The sequence below is a fragment of the Aquarana catesbeiana genome, linkage group LG05 (assembly GCF_042186555.1).
Source record: "Aquarana catesbeiana isolate 2022-GZ linkage group LG05, ASM4218655v1, whole genome shotgun sequence".
NCBI lineage: Eukaryota > Metazoa > Chordata > Amphibia > Anura > Ranidae > Aquarana > Aquarana catesbeiana.
Window position 1 is genome coordinate 583,858,275 of NC_133328.1, and position 25,743 is coordinate 583,884,017.

A 25,743-nucleotide genomic window follows, 5' to 3' on the forward strand; every position below is an offset into this window, starting at 1 on the left:
GAGAGAAAAGGAGGGAAAAGTCAAAACTATCTCCAGAACAGGATTAGAGGTTTGGAGGCTGAACCGACCAAATTTCGATCCGTGTATTGCCGCCCTTAGACCATGATGCTCTCTGTTGTCTTAATAACCTTGGACAGTTACAGTATTATGTTGGTAAATGAATCCTATACAGTGTATTAGGGATAAGTGAAGTCTTGAGCATTGTAGTCATAATAATTTAAAAACAATGGTGCCTTTCATTGATATAAAGTGACAGATGAACACTGGTGCAGTTCCCTGAAGCCTGGTTACCATGGAAATCTGGCTGCCTTACCTCATACTTGTCCTGAACCGTTTGCTATTGTTCACATATTCTATAAAAACAAGAGAAATGAGGGAAAAAGTTGCAGAATACCAGATTAACCCCGTCAGAATCAACATGAGATAGTAAGGGAATGGCAAAAGGTCTGGAGGGGTCCCACTTGACAGTCATTAAATAGCTCTGCACAGGATATTCGTTGGTAGAGAATCAATAAGTTTGATCTGGCTTGTGGAAGGAAGTTGTTTAATTTTGATTCAATAAAGTTTGTGTTGGGCAAAATTATTACAAATGAAAGTAATTTACTTGCACCAACTTAGAAATCTGAAATTCTTAAAGTACATGAGAGCCCTACAGTTCACAACGACGAATGACAATGTGGTGGAATGCATTATTAATATTTGGTACATTTTTGCAGTAAAACAAATTGAAAAATAAATATATTTTTTACTTTCTTTTGTCATTGGTCATATGACCACTTTTATTGCAAGGCCGAGTTGTGAGAGTTGGAAAGAAGGCAGTGATGAGCTGCAGAAGAAAGTCCCAGTCTCAGCTTTCAAGGAGAGTCATTATTTGAAATTAGGCAGAATCTTACATGGATACAATTTTAAACTTTATTAAGTTATAATTTTTTTAATAAAATTTAGCAGTAGAGGCATTTTCCACAACACCGGTACTTTTCCACAGATTTCATTGATTCTCAATCTTTCAGTTTTATTTTCTTATGAAAATAGCAACTTTCCTAGCTGCCTTTGACTTACTTTCTGAGTTTCTAGCCTAGAACAAGCATGCAAGCAGCAAAGTCAGACGGGCCTGAACTCCTCATTTGCCTTTTTGTTCTTGGTCTGTGAGTCATGAAGTATTGCAGTTCATTCAACCAGCTTGACAGCCAGGCCGCTATCATTTTAATAAAGAGTTCAGCAATAGTAGTCTTCTCAGTACAGGTTTCCTTTAACCTGGCCTCCCCTTCTCATCGAATTTCCTAGTGGTGGTACAATGGAACCAAGCTTCCATTTTCTCCTAGCCTACCTAGGATAGACTACCTAGATTTTGGCAGTACCTATGCTCTTGCAGGCAGCAGACAATTAAAGTGGGGGTAGTGGTGTAGCGTGGGTTGTCAGCACCTGGGGCAAGGCAAGTAATTTGCGCCCCCTAACCCGTGGACTTTTAGCACGTCCTGCGTCCCTTCCACAAGTACAGTATTAAACACCTTATGGTACATTTTAACGATTATTCATACATATATACAGTATGTGGCCTTTGTAGTTTATTTAATAAATATACTATATATTTATTATTATTTAATTAATATAATAAGGGAAGAATATATATTATACTGGTGGTCCTTACCTAAGAATGGGGGCCCAGGGACTGTTATGTCTGCTCTTCTGCTGCGTACATGATTTGGCCAAGGAAACGGGTTCCTACATTCACAGCCTGAGCCTCTGATTGGTTTCCCGCAGCCTTTTATTGTTGATTGAATCTGAGATATCTCTTTGATATACATTAGTCAAAGAGATAACTTTGAGATTCAACCAATAAAAAAAGGCTGCAGGCAGCCAACCAGAGGCTCGGTCTGTAAATAATGAGGCGCCCTTATATACAGCAGAGCAGGCAGCCAATAATAACCCCAAAGTAAGATAGGAGGAATTAAAGAAGAGACACCCGGGGGTGGGTGTCCCTTCTTTCCTACCTCCTCACCTGGAGCCATGGTGGGGATGGGGGCTCAAGCTGTGAATGGAGAGGACTGGAGCCTTTAATATCCTGTCACAGCAAAGTAGCCAGCCATTAACCCCTATGTCATTTACGTAGGCTTTTTTGGCTGGCTGCTGTGCTGCAACAGATTATTAAGGGCTCCTCGTTAATTCACAGCCTTAGCCTCTGATTGGCTGCCCGCAGCCCAGCAGCTTTTTATTATTGGTTGAGTCTGAGATAGCTGTTTGACTACGGTAGTCAAACAGCTATCTCAGATTCAACCAATAATAAAAGGCTGTGGGCAGCCAATTAGAGACTCCGACTGTGAATGTAGGAACCCGTTTCCTTGGCCAAATCATGTACGCATGTAACCAGGAGCCCTTACTAATCTGTACTAACAGCGTTACGTCTGGGTTATTGGCTGGCCCCTCTGTTGTAAGCAAGGGGACCCACCACCACCAGTGGAGCAAGAGGGGTAAAAGATAAGGGGCAATAAGGATCATCACCCCGCCCTCCACACCAGGTGCTAACCCAGGCTGTCCTCCCAGCCAGGCAGGAAATATGGTGAGCAGAGTGAGAAGAGAAGATGGTGAGAGCTCAGCACACAACCAGGGAGTGGGGAACACCGGGGGGGGGGCTTTCTGGCCACTTTCCCCACCCTGGGGCCCCCCAGGTGTTAGGGTCAGTCTGGTGCATGTGAGGGGGGGCACCGGGTGGGAAGACCGGGAGATTTTATCGAATGAAGGCGGCCCAGGTTTGAGCAGAGGAATAGCTGGGAGAGGAAGGGACTATTCATCCCTGCAGCTCTACAATGCTCTAAACTTTATATGGGGGGGTGGTGGTGACCGGCTGGCCGGGAGAAGGGGGGTTCCTGGGACTGGGAGCCGCAGGTTTCCCGGGGGTCCAGGAGGGGGATGGGGAAATCCCACTACTGAAGAGATTGCACAAGCGGCTGCTGCTGGCTGCAATGCACAATTGAAAAATGGCTGAGTGTTGATGTGTCCCAGAAAAGCCGCTCACTCATCACCCACCAATCAGGAGCAATGTAAGCACGTGGTCGGCTGGAGCATCGGACCCAGCACACGCGGGGCGGCGGGAGTATCTGTAGTGTGCATAGAGCAGTGCACATGACCACAACTAACATGCACTGCTCACTTCAATCAAACAAAAGTAAGGGGGAAAAGGAGCGCTTTGGGAGCTCACAGAGATTACAGACATTAAAAGGAGGCAAAAAATAAAAAGAATACAAGGCCATTAATTAGTCGATGAGTATTGAATATTATTGGAGAAAAAGGATATCGTTTAGTGTCACTTTAAGCAGAACATACACCAGTATTGTGTCCCACATGCTCATAATGCACGTGTGCCAACTAGTCATGTAGTCTTTCACTGGTTGTGTGGTATTTCCAATCTGTAGCGGAAGACTCTCACCAGCACTTTCTATTGATTTTCTCATTTTAAAGCGTGATTCTGCAGAGCTGACAGATGGAAGTGTCATGTTAGACAAGGTCTCAGTTTTCTACTTGAGATGGATTCTGAGAAAGGACAAGACTTTCTTCTTAACTGACAATAAGTAAAGATTGTATCACATTCTCCATAAAGCTTCTGTCTCTTAAATCCATTAACAGAGAATGTCTATGCTGTACGCCTTGTGTATATATACTAAGCAGTAGAGCTGCACGATTAATCGTTAAGAATCGTTATTGTGATTTTTCCTCCCTTGCGATCTTGACAAAGTATTTCCTGATTCTTTCTATGCAGAGACTTCTCTCTGCTCTGCTGAAGCCGACAGCCGTCAAAAGAAAGGGAAAAAAAAAAAAACAGGCAGTCTGCCAAGAATCACAACATTTTTTAGCAGTGGAACTTAAGTATAAACATTGTAACGATTTGGCCTTTAAATTAAAGGAATACACTTGGTGTGTAAATGAGGGAAGCTTAACCACTTAAACACGAAACATTTTTCTGACATTTGTTGGTTTCAAGTTAAAATCAAATTACTTAGAACCCCCAAACATTTTATATATATATTTTTATATATATATATATTTTTTTTTTTTTTAGTAGAGACCCTAGAGAATAAAATGGTGGTTGTTGGGTTGTTGCAATATTTTATGTCACACTGTATTTGCGCAGCAGTCATTCAAATGCAATTTTTTGGGAAAAAAATTACAGTTTAATGAATTTAAAAAAAAACTAACCAGTAAAGTTAGCCCAATTTTTTTTGTATAATGTGAAAGATTTTACTCCGCGAGAATCGTGATCTTTTTATTCTAAGCAAAAAAATCGTGATTCTCATTTTGTCCAGAATCGTGCAGCTCTACTAAGCAGTGATGGCTGACCAGGTGCATTCTGGGCTCCTGAAATGCGGCCCCTTACACACACACGTCCCTGTTCTGCCTCTCGCGCTCGCTCGTGGCTGGCAGTCATCGTGACCGTCGGCCACGAGCATTGGCACCCCCGCAGTGCAGCGGGTGCGTGCGCGCGCCACGCACACGCCTGCTATTCTGCTTAAAAGAGCCAACGTATAGCTACGACGGCTCGCAGGATCGCGCCGACCTGCTGCAGTATAATGACGGATTGATGTCCTTTTTCTCTCACAAGTAGACCTTTCTTTTGGTGGTGTTTGATCACCTCTGCAGTTTTTATTTTTTACGCTATAAACAAAAAAAGATCGTCAATTTTGGAAAAAAAAACAATATTTTTTACTTTCTGCTGTAATACATATCCAATAAAAAATTTTTTCTTCATCAATTTAGGCCAATATGTATTCTCCTACATATTGTTGGTAAAAAAAAATTCCAATAAGTGTATATTGATTGGTTTTTGCAAAAGTTATAGCAAACCAAAAATGTGTATAATCTAATCTAAAGTGACAAAAAATGGTGCCAAACAATTGTTAGGACTGATGTGTGAAACTGCCCCTTTAAGAGTGGATAACCACTTAAGTGAGTGAGAATGCGTAAAAAAGTGTAGCGCCACACTTTTTTTTACACATTCTCACGCAAAAGTTATAGCATCTACAAATGATGGGATATTTTTAATGGAATTTTTACTTTTTTTTTTACTAGTAATGGCGGCGATCAGCGATTTTTAGCGGGACTGCGACATTGCAGCGGACAAATCAGACACCTAACTTACACTTTTGACACTTTTTTGGGGACCAGTGACACTAAAACAGTGATCAGTGCTAAAAATATGTACTATTACTATACTAATGACACTGGCAGGGAAGGGGTTAACACCAGGGGCGATCAAAGGGTTAGGTATGTCCCTAGGGGGTGCTTACTAACTATGTGGAGGTTGTTCTGACTGGGAGAACACGGAGATCGGTGTTCCTGCTTAGTAGGAACGCAAGATCTCTGTTTTCCCCTGTCAGAACAGCGATCTGCCTTGTTTACCTAGGCACATCGCCGTTCTGCATCTCTGGGGAATGATTGAGGGCGGACATCGTGTTCACCGGACCCGCTGATTGGCTCCCCCTCTTTCGAATCAGGGGCTACGAACAGGTACGTCGTTTCGTGCAGCCGGGCCACCTTGCCGCAGTAAATGTTCGGAAGGCGGTCCAGAAGTGGTTAAACATTTGTTTAAAAAAAACTGAAGACAGCAGGGTTGATCTGCTAAAGGCAAATTGGTTGTTTACCTTGCAAGGGGACTTTCACTTTGCAAAGGGAGTTTTCCCTTAGCCTAATAAATGTGGTGAAGCTTTGCTGATCTAATCATGTGCAAGCAAAAATACTGTTTTGGTTTTTTTGGTTTTGTTTTCCATACACATGATTGGGTATTCTTTGCAAGGTGAATTTTCTAAACATTCATTAAATAAAGGAGAATTCCTTTGCAAAGTGAACAGCCTGTTTGCAGGGGCGGAACTACCACCATAGCGACCCATGCGGGTGCTATGGGGCCCGCAGCCGAGTGGGGCCCGGTGAGGATGAGAGCACGCCGGCACAGTCTCCCAGCCAGGGGAAGAGAGAGGAGAGGAAGAGGCGAGCTGTCCGTATCAGCAGAGAGCTGAATTGCCAGATGTAAGAGCTTTCATTAGAACTTCCAGTGTTCCCGGGGCTCACGTCATATAGCTCCACCTCTTGGCCCGGCGCCTTTGATAGACAGAATGCCGATCCAATGTGGGACACGTGACGTCATCAAAGGCGTAGGGCCAAGAGGTGGGGCTATGTGACGATGAGCCCCGAGAAGACGGGAAATTCAAATGAAAGCTATTACAGCGGGCAATCCCGCTCTCTGCTGATCCGGGTGGCTTGCCTCTTCCTCTGCATAGGTGAGGCTGTATGGGGCACAGGTCACGCTGTATGGGGCACAAGTCACGCTGCATCGGGCACAGGTCATGCTGCATTGGGCACAGGTCACGCTGCATTGGGCACAGGTACCGCTGTATGGGGCACAGGTCACGCTGTATTGGGCACAAGTCACGCTGCATCGGGCACAGGTCATGCTGCATTGGGCACAGGTCACGCTGCATTGGGCACAGGTACCGCTGTATGGGGCACAGGTCACGCTGTATTGGGCACAGGTCACGCTGTATTGGGCACAGGTACCGCTATATGGGGCACAGGTCACGCTGCATTGGGCACAGGTCACACTGCATTGGGCACAGGTCACGCTGCATGGGGCACAGGTCACGCTGTATGGGGCACAGGTCACGCTGCATTGGGCACGGGTCACGCTGTATTGGGCACAGGTACCGCTGTATGGGGCACAGGTCACGCTGCATTGGGCATAGGTCACGCTGTATGGGGCACAGGTCACTCTGTATGGGGCACAGGTCACTCTGTATGGGGCACAGGTCACGCTGTATGGGGCACAGGTCACGCTGTATGGGGCACAGGTCATGCTGTATTGGGCACAGGTCACGCTGCATTGACACTAGGACAGCTGTGGGGGGCTGTTTGCAGGGGGGGCCCCATACAACATTTTGCTATGGGGCCCTGCTATTTCTAGTTACGCCCCTGCCTGTTTGCCATTAGTAATCCAACCCTAGTAACTCAACTTAGAATTGTACTTTTTAAGAGCAGTAAGGGACACGTGGGGAAATCTATCTATCCATCTATCTATCTATCTATCTATCTATCTATCTATCTATCTATCTATCTATCTATCTATATCTTAGATTCACGAGTGCACGTTATTTTTAACTAATAAAGTGTCTTCTTTTACTGTTTCGTTTTGCTATCTGTTATCAGTAAGTTTTGTGTTGTTGTTCAAATCAAATGTGATCAAAGAAATCCTGCAATTTCAGCAAACTCTGGCCTATGCTGTGCTATATACAGTATATTGACATAAATAGTATAATTAGGCCTCATTCACATGGACATACCACAGCGTACGCCCAGGTAAGGGTCATGTTTACCCGCAGGGGGATGCACAAGTGTTCCATGCATCTTCATACAGGCAGTCCAATTTATGTCAATTGAGATGCAGTGGCTACATGGAGTTTCTAAAAAGTCACCATATATAGGGAAAATGAGAAATTGTAGCTAAATGTACCTTTATTTATAAAATTTTAATTACCAAATTTTACAAAATAGTCTCTAAATTTTAAGTTTCTAAATGTAAAATATAATATGAGTTTGTAAAAATGTTTCATGTATGGAGTTTTTTTGGACACCCTGTACAATAAAATGCGTAATAAGGCAGGACACATTAGCATTTGAATATAATATTCCAGAATGCCCAGAGATGTGTATTTTATAAAGTGTTTCCCAATACTCTGAGTTAAAAAACATATGTTTAGTAAGTGCAAACAGCAATGTACAGTAATAAAAGCAACCATTCAGAAACCATCCAGTTTAATGTTAACGTGAATGGAGATTTGTAATTGATTGCTATGTGAAGTATGTTACCAAAACTCTTAACTGGACATATTAATACAAATTTAAAGTGAAGCAGCCAATCACCGATTTTACTGCAGTGAAATTAAATCTGATTGGTTTGTGTGTAACACTTTTTTTCTATGCACTGCCTTGTTGAACAATGCTGGCCATACATGCATTGATTATGCATGCAGTTGACTGTCATTCAAACAAATGTCTGAAATAATTATTTGATGCAAAATAATTAGTAAATCCTGTCACTTTAAATATAAAAAATGTATTGCAAAAAGTAAAAAAAAAATTGTTTTAGAATTGTCTATTTTCTTCATACCTCATTTGATCAACCTGAATATGGAAAGGAATTCTCTATACATCGCAGTTGGGTTGATTTACTAAAGCTGGAGAGGGCAAAATCGGGTGCAGATGTGCATGGCAGCCAATCAGCTTCTAACTTCAGCTTGTATAATTAAGCTTTGATTGAAAAAACAAAAAACTGGAACCTGATTGTTTTCTATGGAGAGCTTCACCAGATTTTGCACTCTTCAGTTTTATTGAATCAAACTCATTGTATTTATATTCGATCTAACCCTATAAAATTGGTTTAAAGTGATTAAATGGTAGTGAAAAATGATCACTAATTGCTAGATTTAATCAGAATATTAATTTCAATTATTTTACCGAACTGCTGGATTGATACGTGTATGGCTGGTATGTGGTTTATGTAGTTTAATGTCTTATCCATCTTGTCTGTGTGCTGCTTCTGTTGCCTGTTCATCACACGTACTTTGCTAGAACATTTTAGTCACCTGCTAGAATTTCCCTAAATTTCCCATTTTTATCAACTAAACACTCTGCTTTCTGTCTTTTCACCCCCTTGTTTTGTGTGCAAACATTATCTGCCAATTGGCTGACAGTGTTTTTACATCCAAAATGCAAAGCAGACAGATGGGAGCCTCTGGAAAAAACATGACTAAAAGTACCAGCATCGGAGGAGACATGTATACATTGGAGAAGAACGACGGCAGCCAGTCCGACACAGCTGTGGGAACAGTAGGCACAGGAAACAAGAAACGGCGATCCAGCATCGGCGCCAAAATGGTGGCTATTGTTGGCCTGTCACGGAAAAGCAGAAGTACCTCACAGCTCAGCCAAACAGGTAAGACCCATTTTTTTTTACTAAGACCTGATTTGCGTTTTAATGTAGGTGGGGTGCTTGAGGTGCCGAGAGTAGGTTTTAAAATATATTATAGAGACTAAAAAATGTCTACACCAGGAGTATCCAACCTGCAGCCCAAGATGCTTTTTAAATGCTGCCCAACACAAAATCATAAACTTACTTAACCACTTGACGACCGCCTCACGCCGATGTACGTCGGCAAAGTGGCACGGACAGGCAAAATCACGTACAGGGTACGTGATTTGCCTTCCGCGGGTGGGGGGTCCGATCGGACCCCCCCCCGGTGCCCGAGGCGGTCGTCTTTTGTCCAGCGGCGATCGGTGATGAGGGGGAGACCATCCGTTCGTGGCCCCCCCCTCGCGATCGCCGCCGGCCAATGAAAACACTCCTTTGCTGCTGTATGCTAAACAGCAGCAAAGGAAGTGATGTCATCTCCCCTCGGGTCGGTATTTTCCGTTCCGGCCCGAGGAGAGAAGACATCTATGTGAGTGCACCAACACACACACACACAGTAGAACATGCCAGGCACACAAAACACCCCGATCCCCCCCCCGATCGCCCCCCCGATCCCCCCCCAATCACCCCCCCCCCCCTGTCACAAACTGACACCAGCAGTTTTTTTTTTTTTTTTTCTGATTACTGCATAGTGTCAGTTTGTGACAGTTACAGTGTTGGGACAGTTAGTATTACCCCCCTTTAGGTCTAGGGTACCCCCCTAACCCCCCCTAATAAAGTTTTAACCCCTTGATCACCCCCTGTCACCAGTGTCACTAAGCGATCATTTTTCTGATCGCTGTATTAGTGTCGCTGGTGACGCTAGTTAGTGAGGTAAATATTTAGGTTCGCCGTCAGCGTTTTATAGCATCAGGGACCCCCATATACTACCTAATAAATGTTTTAACCCCTTGATTGCCCCCTAGTTAACCCTTTCACCACTGATCACCGTATAACCGTTACGGATGACGCTGGTTATTTCGTTTATTTTTTATAGTGTCAGGGCACCCGCCGTTTATTACCAAATAAAGGTTTAGCCCCCTGATCGCCCGGCGGTGATATGCGTCGCCCCAGGCAGCGTCAGATTAGCGCCAGTACCGCTAACACCCACGCATGCAGCATACGCCTCCCTTAGTGGTATAGTATCTGATCGAATCAATATCTGATCCGATCAGATCTATACTAGCGTCCCCAGCAGTTTAGGGTTCCCAAAAACGCAGTGTTAGCGGGATCAGCCCAGATACCTGCTAGCACCTGCGTTTTGTGCCTCCGCCCAGCCCAAAGTGCAGTATCGATCGATCACTGTCACTTACAAAACACTAAACGCATAACTGCAGCGTTCGCAGAGTCAGGCCTGATCCCTGCGATCGCTAACAGTTTTTTTGGTAGCATTTTGGTGAACTGGCAAGCACCAGCCCCAGGCGTCAGGTTAGCGCCAGTACCGCTAACACCCACGCACGCAGCATACGCCTCCCTTAGTGGTATAGTATCTGAACGGATCAATATCTGATCCGATCAGATCTATACTAGCGTCCCCAGCAGTTTAGGGTTCCCAAAAACGCAGTGTTAGCGGAATCAGCCCAGATACCTGCTAGCACCTGCGTTTTGCCCCTCCGCCCGGCCCAGCCCAGCCCACCCAAGTGCAGTATCGATCGATCACTGACACTTACAAAACACTAAACGCATAACTGCAGCGTTCGCAGAGTCAGGCCTGATCCCTGCGATCGCTAACAGTTTTTTTTGTAGCGTTTTGGTGAACTGGCAAGCACCAGCCCCAGGCAGCGTCAGATTAGCGCCAGTACCGCTAACACCCACGCACGCACCGTACACCTCCCTTAGTGGTATAGTATCTGATCGCATCAATATCTGATCCGATCAGATCTATACTAGCGTCCCCAGCAGTTTAGGGTTCCCAAAAACGCAGTGTTAGTGGGATCAGCCCAGATACCTGCTAGCACCTGCGTTTTGCCCCTCCGCCCGGCCCGGCCCAGCCCACCCAAGTGCAGTATCGATCGATCACTGACACTTACAAAACACTAAACGCATAACTGCAGCGTTCGCAGAGTCAGGCCTGATCCCTGCGATCGCTAACGTTTTTTGGTAGCGTTTTGGTGAACTGGCAAGCGCCAGCGGCCTAGTACACCCCGGTCGTAGTCAAACCAGCACTGCAGTAACACGTGGTGACGTGGCGAGTCCCATAAGTGCAGTTGAAGCTGGTGAGGTGGCAAGCACAAGTAGTGTCCCGCTGCCACCAAGAAGACAAACACAGGCCCGTCGTGCCCATAGTGCCCTTCCTGCTGCATTCGCCAATCCTAATTGGGAACCCACCGCTTCTGCAGCGCCCGTACTTCCCCCATTCACATCCCCAACCAAATGCAGTCGGCTGCATGAGAGGCATTTTTATGTCCTCCCGAGTACCCCTACCCAACGAACCCCCCCAAAAAAGATGTCGTGTCTGCAGCAAGCGCGGATATAGGCGTGACACCCGCTATTATTGTCCCTCCTGTCCTGACAATCCTGGTCTTTGCATTGGTGAATGTTTTGAACGCTACCATTCACTAGTTGAGTATTAGCGTAGGGTACAGCATTGCACAGACTAGGCACACTTTCACAGGGTCTCCCAAGATGCCATCGCATTTTGAGAGACCCGAACCTGGAACCGGTTACCGTTATAAAAGTTAGTTACAAAAAAAGTGTAAAAAAAAAAAAAAAAATGAAATAAAAAAAAATAGTTGTTTTATTGTTCTCTCTCTCTCTATTCTCTCTCTCTATTGTTCTGCTCTTTTTTACTGTATTCTATTCTGCAATGTTTTATTGTTATTGTTATTGTTATTATGTTTTATCATGTTTGTTTTTCAGGTGTGTAATTATTTACACTTTACTGTGCTTTATTGTTAACCATTGTTAACCATTTTTTTGTCTTCAGGTACGCCATTCACGACTTTGAGTGGTTATACCAGAATGATGCCTGCAGGTTTAGGTATCATCTTGGTATCATTCTTTTCAGCCAGCGGTCGGCTTTCATGTAAAAGCAATCCTAGCGGCTAATTAGCCTCTAGACTGCTTTTACAAGCCGTGGGAGGGAATGCCCCCCCCCCCACCGTCTTCCGTGTTTTTCTCTGGCTCTCCTGTCTCAACAGGGAACCTGAGAATGCAGCCGGTGATTCAGCCAGCTGACCATAGAGCTGATCAGAGACCAGAGTGGCTCCAAACATCTCTATGGCCTAAGAAACCGGAAGCTACGAGTATTTCATGACTTAGATTTCGCCGGATGTAAATAGCGCCATTGGGAAATTGGGGAAGCATTTTATCACACCGATCTTGGTGTGGTCAGATGCTTTGAGGGCAGAGGAGAGATCTAGGGTCTAATAGACCACAATTTTTTCAAAAAAGAGTACCTGTCACTACCTATTGCTATCATAGGGGATATTTACATTCCCCGAGATAACAATAAAAATGATTAAAAAAAAAAATATGAAAGGAACAGTTTAAAAGTAAGATTAAAAAAGCAAAAAAATAATAAAGAAAAAAAAAACAAAAAAAAAAAACACCCCTGTCGCCCCCTGCTCTCGCGCTAAGGCGAACGCAAGCGGCGGTCTGTCGTCAAACATAAACAGCAATTGCACCATGCATGTGAGGTATCACCGCGAAGGCCAGATCGAGTGCAGTAATTTTTCCAGTAGACCTCCTCTGTAAATCTAAAGTGGTAACCTGTAAAGGCTTTTGAAGGCTTTTAAACATGTATTTATTTTGTTGCCACTGCACGTTTGTGCGCAATTTTAAAGCATGTCATGTTTGGTATCCATGTACTCGGCCTAAGATCATCTTTTTTATTTCATCAAACATTTGGGCAATATAGCGTGTTTTAGTGCATTAAAATTTAAAAAAGTGTGTTTTTTCCCCAAAAAATGCGTTTGAAAAATCGCTGCGCAATTACTGTGTGAAAAAAAAAAATGAAACACCCACCATTTTAATCTGTAGGGCATTTGCTTTAAAAAAATATATAATGTTTGGGGGTTCAAAGTAATTTTTTTGCAAAAAAAAAAAACTTTTTCATGTAAACAATAAGTGTCAGAAAGGGCTTTGTCTTCAAGTGGTTAGAAGAGTGGGTGATGTGTGACATAAGCTTCTAAATGTTGTGCATAAAATGCCAGGACAGTTCAAAACCCCCCCAAATGACCCCATTTTGGAAAGTAGACACCCCAAGCTATTTGCTGAGAGGCATGTCGAGTCCATGGAATATTTTATATTGCGACACAAGTTGCGGGAAAGAGACAAATTTTTTTTTTTTTTTTTTTTTTTTTGCACAAAGTTGTCACTAAATGATATATTGCTCAAACATGCCATGGAAATAGGTGAAATTACACCCCAAAATACATTCTGCTGCTTCTCCTGAGTACGGGGATACCACATGTGTGAGACTTTTTGGGAGCCTAGCCGCGTACGGGACCCCGAAAACCAAGCACCGCCTTCAGGCTTTCTAAGGGCGTGAATTTTTGATTTCACTCTTCACTGCCTATCACAGTTTCGGAGGCCATGGAATGCCCAGGTGGCACAAAACCCCCCCAAATGACCCCATTTTGGAAAGTAGACACCCCAAGCTATTTGCTGAGAGGTATAGTGAGTATTTTGCAGACCTCACTTTTTGTCACAAAGTTTTGAAAATTGAAAAAAGAAAAAAAAAAATGTTTTTTCTTGTCTTTCTTCATTTTCAAAAACAAATGAGAGCTGCAAAATACTCACCATGCCTTTCAGCAAATAGCTTGGGGTGTCTACTTTCCAAAATGGGGTCATTTGGGGGGGTTTTGTGCCACCTGGGCATTCCATGGCCTCCGAAACTGTGATAGGCAGTAAAGAGTGAAATCAAAAATTTTCACCCTTAGAAATCCTGAAGGCAGTGATTGGTTTTCGGGGTCCAGTACGCGGCTAGGCTCCCAAAAAGTCCCACACATGTGGTATCCCCATACTCAGGAGAAGCAGCTAAATGTATTTTGGGGTGCAATTCCACATATGCCCATGGCCTGTGTGAGCAATATATCATTTAGTGACAACTTTATGAAAAAAAAAAAAAAAAAAAAAAAAAAAAGTGTCACTTTCCCGCAACTTGTGTCAAAATATAAAATATTCCATGGACTCAATATGCCTCTCAGCAAATAGCTTGGGGTGTCTACTTTCCAAAATGGGGTCATTTTGGGGGGTTTTGTGCCACCTGGGCATTCCATGGCCTCCGAAACTGTGATAGGCAGTGAAGAGTGAAAGCAAAAATTTACACCCTTAGAAATCCTGAAGGCGGTGATTGGTTTTCGGGGCCCCGTACGCGGCTAGGCTCCCAAAAAGTCCCACACATGTGGTATCCCCATACTCAGGAGAAGCAGCTAAATGTATTTTGGGGTGCAATTCCACATAGGCCCATGGCCTGTGTGAGCAATATATCATTTAGTGACGACTTTCTGTAAATATTTTTTTTTTTTTTTTTTTTGTCATTTTTCAATCACTTGGGACAAAAAAAATAAATATTCAATGGGTTCAACATGCCTCTCAGCAATTTCCTTGGGGTGTCTACTTTCCAAAATGGGGTCATTTGGGGGGGTTTTGTACTGCCCTGCCATTTTAGCACCTCAAGAAATGACATAGGCAGTCATAAACTAAAAGCTGTGTAAATTCCAGAAAATGTACCCTAGTTTGTAGACGCTATAACTTTTGCGCAAACCAATAAATATACGCTTATTGACATTTTTTTTACCAAAGACATGTGGCCGAATACATTTTGGCCTAAATGTATGACTAAAATTTAGTTTATTGGATTTTTTTTATAACAAAAAGTAGAAAATATCATTTTTTTTCAAAATTTTCGGTCTTTTTCCGTTTATAGCGCAAAAAATAAAAACCGCAGAGGTGATCAAATACCATCAAAAGAAAGCTCTATTTGTGGGAAGAAAAGGACGCAAATTTCGTTTGGGTACAGCATTGCATGACCGCGCAATTAGCAGTTAAAGCGACGCAGTGCCAAATTGGAAAAAGACCTCTGGTCCTTAGGCAGCATAATGGTCCGGGGCTCAAGTGGTTAAAACCCCTTCCCGCCGACCGTACGCAGATATGCGTACTCGGCTTTCCGGGGTTATACCGGGATGATGCCCGCAGCTGCAGGCATCATCCCGGTACCGTTGTTTACAGCGGGCGATCGGCTACCCGAGTATAACAACCGATGCGGCTAAAAGCCGCTCGGTTGTTATACCGGAGGAGCGGGAGGGGACATCTCCCCTCCCGCCACTGTTACCGGGCCTCCCGTGCGATCGGGAGGCCCGGTGTCTGATCCTGTGCCTTCGGCGGCTGGGGGCGGGCTGGAATGAAGCTGTGGGTGGCTTCGTTCCAGCCTTCTCGTTGTAAACGCGGAAGCGACGTCATGACGTCACTTCCCGTTTACTCGGCTGCCAATGGCGCCGAATTTAAAAAAGTACACAGTATTCAGAATCGCCGTTTTCGGCGATCTGAATACTTTGAAGTGTAAAGGAGGGATGGGGGGTCTTTTAGACCCCCCATCCCTCCATAAAGAGTACCTGTCACCACCTATTACTGTCACAAGGGATGTTTACATTCCTTGTGACAGCAGTAAAAGTAAAAAAAAAAAATTTTTTTTTAAACACAATTTATAAAGTAAAAAAATAAATAAAATAAATAAAAAAAAAAAATTTTTTTAAAGTGCCCCTGTCCCCGCGAGCTCGCGCAGCGAAGAAAACGCATAGGGAAGTCGCGCCCGCATATGTAAACGGTGTTCAAATCACACATGTGAGGTATCGCCACAATCATCAGAGCGACAGCAATAATTCTAGCCTGAGACCTCCTCTGTAACTCAAACCTGGTAACTGTAAAAAAATTTGAAAGCGTCACCTATGGAAATTCATAGGTACCGTAGTTTGTCGCCATTCCACGAGTGCGTGCAATTATAAAGGGTGACATGTTTGGTACCTATTTACTCAGCGTAACATCATCTTTCACATTATACAAAAAAATTGGGGTAACTTTACTGTTTGGATTTTTTAAAATTCATGAAAGCGTCCCTTTTCCAAAAATTTGCGTTTAAAACACCGCTGCACAAATACCATGTGATAAAAAATATTGCAACAATCGCCATTTTATTCTCTAGATTCTCTGCTAAAAAAATATATATAATGTTTGGGAACTGTAATTTTCTAGCAAAAAATACAGATTTTAACTTGTAAACACCAAATTTCAAAAATAGGCTTAGTCATGAAAGGGTTAAAAATGTTGATTTTTTTTTTCTTTTGTAAAAATGCATTTACACTTAGTGAACACGTGTGGCCAAAGAAAAGTTTGACAGTGTCTCCTTACTGGACTTTTATAAGTTTTATCTTCCCAAAGAAAAATCTCCCACTCTTCACAATCAGGCCTTATTCATGCCATCAGTTTTCAGCAGCACCTACATTTGTGAGCAACTATTTTCAAGGATGAAGCACACGAAGGGCACAATTAGAACCTAAATATCGGATGAGCTCCTTGAGAATTCATTGAGAATTGCTACAACATCCACCCAGATGTTGATGTGTTCGTTTATCAAAAACAGTGCCAAATATCGCACTAGTGTTATGCTGCTCTCTTTTACTTTTATAGTAAAAAATATTTTTTTTAAAATGACGTTTTACTACTCTAATGCCCTGTACACACGGTCAGATTTTCCGATGGAAAATGTGTGATAGGACCTTGTTGTCGGAAATTCCGACCATGTGTGGGCTCCATCACACATTTTCCATCGGATTTTCCAACACACAAAGTTTGAGAGCTTGCGATAAAATTTTCCGACAACAAAATCCGATCGGTTTAATTCCGATCGTGTGTACACAAATCCGACGCACAAAGTGCCACGCATGCTCAGAATAAATAAAGAGATGAAAGCTATTGGCTACTGCCCCGTTTATAGTCCCGACGTACGTGTTTTACGCCACCGCGTTCAGAACGATCGGATTTTCCGACAACTTTGTGTGACCGTGTGTATGCAAGACAAGTTTGAGCCAACATCCGTCGGAAAAAATCCTAGGATTTTGTTGTCGGAATGTCCGATCAATGTCCGACCGTGTGTACAGGGCATAATAGGTACTTTATCTGTATCAGTGATCGTTAACTTGTGATCTGCCTGACTTTTTCTGCTCATCAGCTATCCCTATTGTTAGTGTATTTTATGTGTGGCCCAAGACAATTCCTCTTCTTCCAATGTGGCCCAGGAAGGTCAAAAGCTTGGACACCCCTAGTCCACGCTATTTTGTTGTTTATGAAAATTGCTATTTTCTGGGATGAAATTACTTTCAGAAGAGCAGCCATTGTCTCATCTGAGGAAGCATTTAGGATCACAGGCTTTTTGCAGGCTGTGGTGATGTTAAGGAAAATATCGATTTTGCTGTTATGTTCAGGAGAACCAAAATTTAATTGTCTGGGTTAATATTTAGAACAGACATTGGGGTTGATTTACTAAAGGCAAATCCACTTTGCACTACAAGTGTACTGCAAGTGCACTTGAAAGTGCACTTGCAGTGCACTTTCAAGTGCAGTCGCTGTAGATCTGAGGGGAAAATCGGAAATGAGGGGAAGCTCTGCTGATTTTATCATCCAATCATGTGTAAGCTAAAATGCTGTTTTTTATTTTCCTTGCATGTCCCCCTCAGATCTACAGCGACTGCACTTCCAAGTGCACTTGCAGTGCACTGGTAGTGCAAAGTGGATTTGCTTATCGTAAATAACCCCCATTGTGTTGCTAAGGTGATATTTAGATCAACCATTTTGTTATCTTAGTGAGATTTGGAAAAAAGCCATTTTGTTGTTGTTGAGGGTGGTTTAGAACAATAACTTTGTCAATGTGATATTCTTGAGGACATCAATTTAATTGAATGGTATTTATTGGAGGTAATATTTAGCCAAGTCAAGACGAATTCCTGACTATTGAGGTACTATTCAAGAGAAGAAACTTTTTTTGTAGCCAGATGTGATGTTCAAGATATCTCAATGACAGAAATAAGATTCAGTTGATTTTTTGTAGAGCCCTTGCACACTGAGGCGGGGGGCGGCGCCGGCGGTAAAACGCCGCTATTATTATCGGCGTTTTACCGTCGGTATGCGGCCGCTAGCGGGGCGGTTTTACCCCCCGCTAGCGGCCGAGAAAGGGTTAAATACCACCGCAAAGCGCCTCTGCAGAGGCGCATTGCCGGCGGTATAGCCGCGCCGTCCCATTGATTTCAATGGGCAGGAGCGGTAAAGGAGCGGTATACACTCCGCTCCTTCACCGCTCCGAAGATGCTGCTGGCAGGACTTTTTTTACCGTCCTGCCAGCGCATCGCTCCAGTGTGCAAGCCCTCGGGGCTTTCACACTGGAATGAAAGCAGCGGCACTTTCGGGGCGGTTTGCAGGCGCTATTATTAGCGCAATAGCGCCTGCAAACCGCCCCAGTGTGCAAGGGCTCTTAGAGAAGCTGACCTCAATGCACTCTTTAATTGGGCAACTATGTGGCAAATGAGGTTTATTGTTGATAAATGTTAAGTTATGCAGTTGGGGGCTAAGAATATGCATGCATCATACATACTAGGGGGAGTACAACTGGGGAAATCCATAATGGAGAAGGATCTGGGGGTTTTGGTAGATCATAAGCTCAATAATAACATGCAATGCCAAGCTGCAGTTTCCAAAGTGAGCAAAGTCCTTTCTTGTATTAAGAGAGGTATGGACTCCAGAGAGAGCGATATAATTTTGCCCCTGTACAAATCATTAGTAAGACCTCATCTGGAATATGCAGTTCAGTTTTGGGCACCAGTTCTCAAAAAGTATATTGAGGATCTAGAGAAGGTGCAGAGAAGGGCAACCAAACTGATAAGAAGCCTGGAGGAGCTCCGCTATGAAGATAGATTAGAGGAACTGAATTTATATTCTCTTGAGACGAGATTAAGGGGGGGATATGATCACCATGTATAAATACATAAGTGGTCCATATAGTGGACTTGTTGTTGAGTTATTCACTTTAAGATCATCACAGAGGACAAGGGGGGCACTCTACGTTTGGTGGAAAAGAGATTTCATCTCCAAATATAGAAAGATTTCTTCATAATAAGAGCTGTGAAAATGTGGAATAGACTCCCTCCAGAGGTGGTTCTGGCCAGCTCAGTAGATTGCTTTAAAAAAATGCCTTGGTTCTTTCCTAAATGTACATAATATAACTGGATACTAACATTTATAGGTAATGTTGATACAGGGAATAACCAATTGCCTCTTGGGGGATCAGGAAGGAATTTTTTCCCCTGCTGGAGCAAATTGGATCATGCTTTGCTGGGGTTTTTTTCCATCCTCTGGATCAACTGTGGGTATATGATTGCGTATATAGGATTGTATAATTTTTTTCCCTTTTATTAGTTGAACTAGATGGACATTTTTTTTGTTTTTTTATTTGTTTTTCTAAGTGTACTTATGAGTTAAAGGCAGTCTATTTTTAAATCCTTTTAGGTATTAGGCCTCATTTACACGGACATACTAAAGCGTACACCTGTGCGAGGGCTGTGTTTGCCCACACAGGGATGCAGAGGTGTTCCTTGCATCCCTGTGCAGGCAGTCCCATTCATGTTTATTGCTGCAGGGACACAGCTGCTGCTCCCCATGTCACAACCGCATGGCCCTGAACACACAATGTCTGCATTTGGGTCCATGCACCCGCACAGCTGTCAGACACAGCTGAGTCTGAGCAGCTGCTGCATCCCAATTCGCACAAATGGAATTGCCTGCATGGGGATGCGCAGAACACCCGTGCATCCCCATGCAAGTAAACATGGCCCTCACAGGGACGTATACTGTAGTATGCCCATGTGAGCGAGCCTTTGTGATTGTAATCTGCTCAGTGTAAATACTAATATCAATATATGCAAAAAATAATTATAGGGGGAAAGACCCCTAAAAAAGGAGGTACCAAGGCAATCCAAGTAGTATGACTAAAATGATTCTTTATAGAAAATCATTAATAATAATCAAATCATGAAAAATACATCACGTCACAACAAGTTAACAATCAATTTATATTATGAGAGATGACAATATACGTTTTGTCAATTTATATTGCAATGGGTGGAGACTTAATTTTTTGTGACGTGATTTTCACAATTTAATAATTTTTAATGGTTCTCAATAAAGTATTGTTTTAGTCTTACTACTTGGATTGCCTTGGTACCTACTTTTTTAGGGGTCTTTGCACCTATACTTTTTTTTTGCCTGTGCCTTTTGTGGTACGCTGATCCACGTCCTATTTGGCTAGACTGTTCACATTCATTTATAACCTTTCTTTAAGGGTTGCTGTTTCTGCAACTTTTGACTTATACTATCAGCATATGCTAATGTTGTAAACTACAGGAATCTGCTTTATTTGCCTATTAACCCACGACGTGCTGCTGCATTACTGGTGAAAATAGAAATGAGCACAAAATTATATTTGGTTTTCAAAGCAGCCAATTGGAATTCTTGCTCAATATTTTCAGTAGATTGGAGGCAAACCCTATTTGGTGACTACTGGCAATAACTTCAGTTTTGTGCTCATTTGGCTGTAAAGCTACCCAATTGCTTCTACAGGCTGTCAAAGTGCCCCTCTCCCTCCTGATCTCCTTTTCTGCTTCCACCACTATTTTGGCTTTGCTGTGATCATAAGGCCGCTGCAAGGAGAATCAACATTGAGAAGGGAGGGAGGTCAGTGAACACCCCTTCACCTCTCTATCCAGCACTGAATCTGAGCACTCAGCTCCTTTCCTCTCTAATCGTGAGTTGCCAACAATGCCACTCATTATTAAAGTATTAATAGGGTGTTGATGGTGATGGGGAGGAGGGGAGTTCAGCGTTGACATTTACAGGAAAAGTTTCAATTTATATACGTAAGCTTTCCAAATGTATCAGGGAGGACAGATGTTCTTGCATGCGTGTCGCAATAATTTTAGTGAAAAGTTTCAAATTTGGGTCTAAGAGAGAGATCAGCCTATAGCTCCTGCATTGCGTGGGATCTTTACCTTCCCATGGTCCAGGCTTATGACAGGTTTACTTTAACCTCCCTGGCGGTATGATTATTTCGGATTTTAGGTGCTGAAAGCGGTACAATTATTTTGCATGGAAATTTGGCGTTTTATATTGTAGGTCTGTAATTCTTAACAATAACACACTTAAATCTGTCCAAACAAGAGTCTAGTAGATATCCCGGGTATGATAAAGTTTGAAACACAAAAACATAAATTATAATATAATAAAAATAAATAAATAATTTAAAAAAATAAAAATAAATAGTAATAAAATTAATTTCCACACGATTCACTATCGCTCAATTCTGCAAGTGTTCTAATTTACTATCTTGTTTTCTAGCTGGTCTAAAGCCATTTTTGACGTAAAGGGACACTTTTTGGTTGCTATGGACAATCTCCAGTTTCCAGGCAGAAAGAACAGTATATGCAATATAAAACTGCATGCAGGGCATGGGCCAAAGCACTGGGGACAAAGGGGATGTGAAATCATTTCATACAGTACTGTAATCTGTAAGATTACAGTACTGTATGTGTTATGATTTTACACTTTTTTTGAATTTGCCGCCAGGCTCCGCCCCCGTGCGTCACGCCGCTCGCAGGGAACGGAGCCTGGCACGGAGAGGCTTCGGAGGAGGACGGAGCCCGCAGACACAGCGGGGGACATCGCAGGATCCCGGGGACAAGGTAAGTAAGGAGGCACCAGGATCCTGCGATGTAATCCCGAGTGTGGCTCGGGGTTACCGCTAATGGTCCTGAATTTTAACCCTGAGCCACACTCGGGAATACCGCCAGGGAGGCTACGCAAGCAGTTATCACACAGAACTTACAGGGTGGAAACTGGGACAGAATGATAAAAAAAAGAAAATTGGGTAATAGGGTGTTTGTAGAACATAATTTGGGTCATGTAAGAGCCGTTATTGCTCCCTTCTGGAAAAGGGATACCAGTTTATATCCTTCCTCTTGACTTGACTGGCATGCACAGAGTCCTGACCTCAACCCCGTAGAACACATTTTGGATGAATTGGAGACTACCAGGCCTTCTCGTTCAACATCAATGTTTGACCTCACAAATGCGCTTCTGGAAGAATGGTCAAACATTCCCATAGACACACTCCTAAACCTTATGGACAGCCTTCACAGAAGAGATGAAGCTGTTATAGCTGCAAAGGGTGGGCCAATCAATATTTAACCCTACAGACTAACACTGGGATGCCATTAAGGTTCATGCGTGTGTAAAGGCAGGTGTCTCAATACTTTTGGTAATATGGTGTACCTGTGCTCAGATTCCAATAGCTTGTACAACATGTTAACATGAGGTCACATCCCTTTGGCACCTGGTAGAGTATATCCATGTACAAGCTATTGAGATCTGAGCACATGTATACTGTATCTTGTTTCATAGAGTGTAAAGACGCATCAAAATTGCACTCAAAATCGCACAACTTTAAAGTTGCACTAGTGTGAATCGAGCCTTAAAGTGGTTGTAAACCCTTACAGACCACTTTGTGCTACAGGTAAGCCTATAATAAGGCTTACCTGTAACTACCCCGGATATCTCCTAAACCTGCACAGTTTAGGAGATATCCCCTGTATTTGCATGTGCCAACATCATCGGCACATGACACAAACTGAAGCAACGGCATGTAGGTGCTGTTGCTTCAGTGAGTGTGCCGTTACCATGCACATGTGCGGGAGTGACGGCATCGCAGCTCCGGCCAATCGTAGCGTCGGAGCCGCGATACCCAGAAGTAACCCCCGGGAGTAATGTCGCCGGCCGGTGCTGTGTACGGGTGTGTACGAGCACCACAGCGAGGGCTTTGATCTCAGGTGAGAATTATATAATGAGCTAGTATGCTATGCATACTAGCTCATTATGCCCTTGTCTTGCAGGTGTTAGTTTTTTTTTTTTTTTCTCAAAGTGGATTTACAACCACTTTAAGGTGTAGATAGGCACGCAAATGAATAAAGAGTTGTACCTAGGTCAGCTCTGTGTAGTGAACGTCCGGTTTGGATGACCCGACACTTTTAATACATGACCCTGAATGTGTTATTGTATGTGTGCGCATGCTGGAATTTATAGTCTTTTCCACAAAACCTGGAGGGAAAGAATACAGAGACTGTCACTGATGTCACCCTGAAAATGGCAGTTCCTTGGCTTTCATGCAGTTCCAGTGGTTTCAACCACTTCTGAGCACAAACGCAAACCAAGAGTTCTGACTTCTCCTCTGACTTTCTGATCTGCATACTTGTTCTAGGTTAGTGAGGTCAGATATAGCCAGGCAATGGCAGCCTCCTCTCTCACTGCAGGTTTCCTTTAAATTCTGATCCTCTGTAACCCAGAATATTCACCCCAACTGTACATTCATTTTATCATTTATAAAGGTACTTGAGTCGGTCATGGCCAATCTTTCTATATTTAAACTACCTGGATATAGTTGTGCCTTCTGAGGAAACAGGGGTTTATGCCGTGCATTTTAAGTGTATAAGCTGATTATGCAATGCAGTGACTTTTGAAGTGAGGCATGCCATTGATCTGTAATCCTAAATTATGCTGCAGGAGTTTGAAAGACCTGGATAGAACCAAACTAATATTCTGCTATGAAACCAGGACACGGTTCAGCTGGATGTTAGACTGTGAAACTGGGTGTGCAAATATATAAATATACACCCATCAGCCATAAATGTATGACCACATTGAATAATAATTGAATATCTCATTACCATGGCATTTGAAACTGTGAGATATCTTAGGCAGCAAGTAAACATGTTATCCCTGAAGTTGATGTGTTGAAAGCAGAAAAACTGGGGTTTTGCAGTTTGTTGTGTTTGGAGCTGCGTAGTTGAAGACCGGTGCCCATGCTGACCCGTGTCTACAGCTAGAAGTGCCTACAATGGGCATGTTAGTATCTCTACTCTTCTGGTCATCAGCTCTAGGTTTACTGCCATAAAATGGGCACTCAGCGTCTCCTCCCCACACTGTTGGGTTGATTTACTAAAGGCAAATAGACTGTGTACTCTGCAAGTGGAGTTGCTCCAGAGCTTAGTAAATGAGGGGATTGATACTTCTTGAACTGTACTTCAATATGGGACATGTGTAGCTACTTTTAAAGCAGCTCGTCACCGCATCTGAGTACCACAAACCATAAACATTAATTAATTTTTAATATTCAAAGCAAAGTCCCCCCATCCACCCATGTCTCCATGCTTTATTTTGTTGAGAAATCACTTTGAAAGCATTTACTTTCTTGGAATCTATCTGCCCTTAGCTAAAGCATGCATACAGGAGAGTGTGTTTAGCTGAGAAAATCCCTCCTCTTCTCCTTCCCTTCTGAAGACTCCTGGGATGTATGACATTGTTTGCCTAGGCAAGAATCCAGGAAGTAACTGAAGAACTGTAAATATTGTGCTTTCATATCTATTTACTAATACTAGCAGCATTAAGATAAAAAATAATCAATGTTGATTTGGAGAGTGAAGTTCCACTTTAAGGTTTCCAAAGGACTGCCCAGACTTTTTAGCAATGTAGTGGAACCCCTTTAGAAAATGGATGGATATCTATGACTAGGCACTTGCAGTATATTTACATATATAAAAAACAGATGAAGCAGAAAAGTTTTCATAAATCTGCCTGTATAAAAATGTTCAGGTTCACACTAATCTTGTGTTATGATTCCTAAGTGCTCTTTCCCCGCAGTTTCTCCTTTGGCTGTGTGCAGTGGCGGCTGGTGCTCAAAATTTCTGGGGGGCGCAAACAAACTAAAAAATACTGAAAAAAAAACATCAATTGCAGCCTCACTGTGCCATCAATTGCAGCCACTGTGCCCATCAATCGCCGCCACTGTGCCCATCAATCGCAGCCACTGTGCCCATCAATCGCCGCCACTGTGCCCATCAAACGCAGCCACTGTGCCCATGAATTGCAGCCTCACTGTACCATCAATCGCAGCGACTGTGCCCATCAATTGCCGCCACTGTGCCCATCAATCACAGCCACTGTGCCCATCAATCGCCGCCACTGTGCCCATCAAATGCAGCCACTGTGCCCATTAATTGCAGCCTCACTGTACCATCAATCGCAGCCACTGTGCCCATCAATCGCTGCCCATGGTGCCATCAAACGCAATCACTGTGCCCATCAATTGCCGCCACTGTGTCATCAAATGCAGCCACTGTTCCATCAAACACAGTCACTGTGCCCATCAATTGCCGCCACTGTGCCCATCAATTGCCGCCACTGTGCCCATCAATTGCTCCCACTGTGCCCATCAATTGCTCCCACTGTGCCCATCAATTGCTCCCACTGTGCCCATCAATTGCTCCCACTGTGCCCATCAATTGCTCCCACTGTACCCCATCAAATGCAGCCACTGTGCCATATCAAATGTTGCCAGTGTGCACTTACCTGTCTCGGTGGGACAGCTCCTCGATGTCTTCTCCTGTCCCCTCTTCCTGTCCTCTGCTATGATTGGACGCCTGGCATCCAAACACACCGCCTGTCATTTCAGCCAATCAGATGAAGGGTAATAGATCCAAGCACCTGATTGGCGGAGAGGCGGTTTAGTGTTAGGAAAGCAAATATTCATTCTCTTTTCTAACACAGCTGAGTGACCTGCTCGGAGGTCACCTTTTTTGGCGCCTATTAGATCCTATGGCTCTAATCAGGTGCTTCAAAACCACCCCCCACTGCTGTAATTCAGGCGCCCTGCGCCCGAA

General features: G+C 43.4%; 1 protein-coding gene across 49 annotated transcripts in view; it reads left to right on the plus strand.

The window, feature by feature from the left end:
* RIMS2 (regulating synaptic membrane exocytosis 2) overlaps positions 1 to 25,743 on the plus strand; it is a 911,223-nt gene that overhangs the window by 772,399 nt on the left and 113,081 nt on the right. For 36 of the 49 annotated variants that reach the window (XM_073632100.1, XM_073632110.1, XM_073632087.1 and 33 more), the window contains one exon: positions 8,757 to 8,974. In XM_073632100.1, the coding sequence (XP_073488201.1) occupies positions 8,757 to 8,974 (218 nt within the window). Of the gene's footprint in view, positions 1 to 8,732; positions 8,975 to 25,743 lie in introns of all 49 variants that reach the window. The other 13 variants (XM_073632103.1, XM_073632135.1, XM_073632130.1 and 10 more) reach the window with 2 other exon arrangements.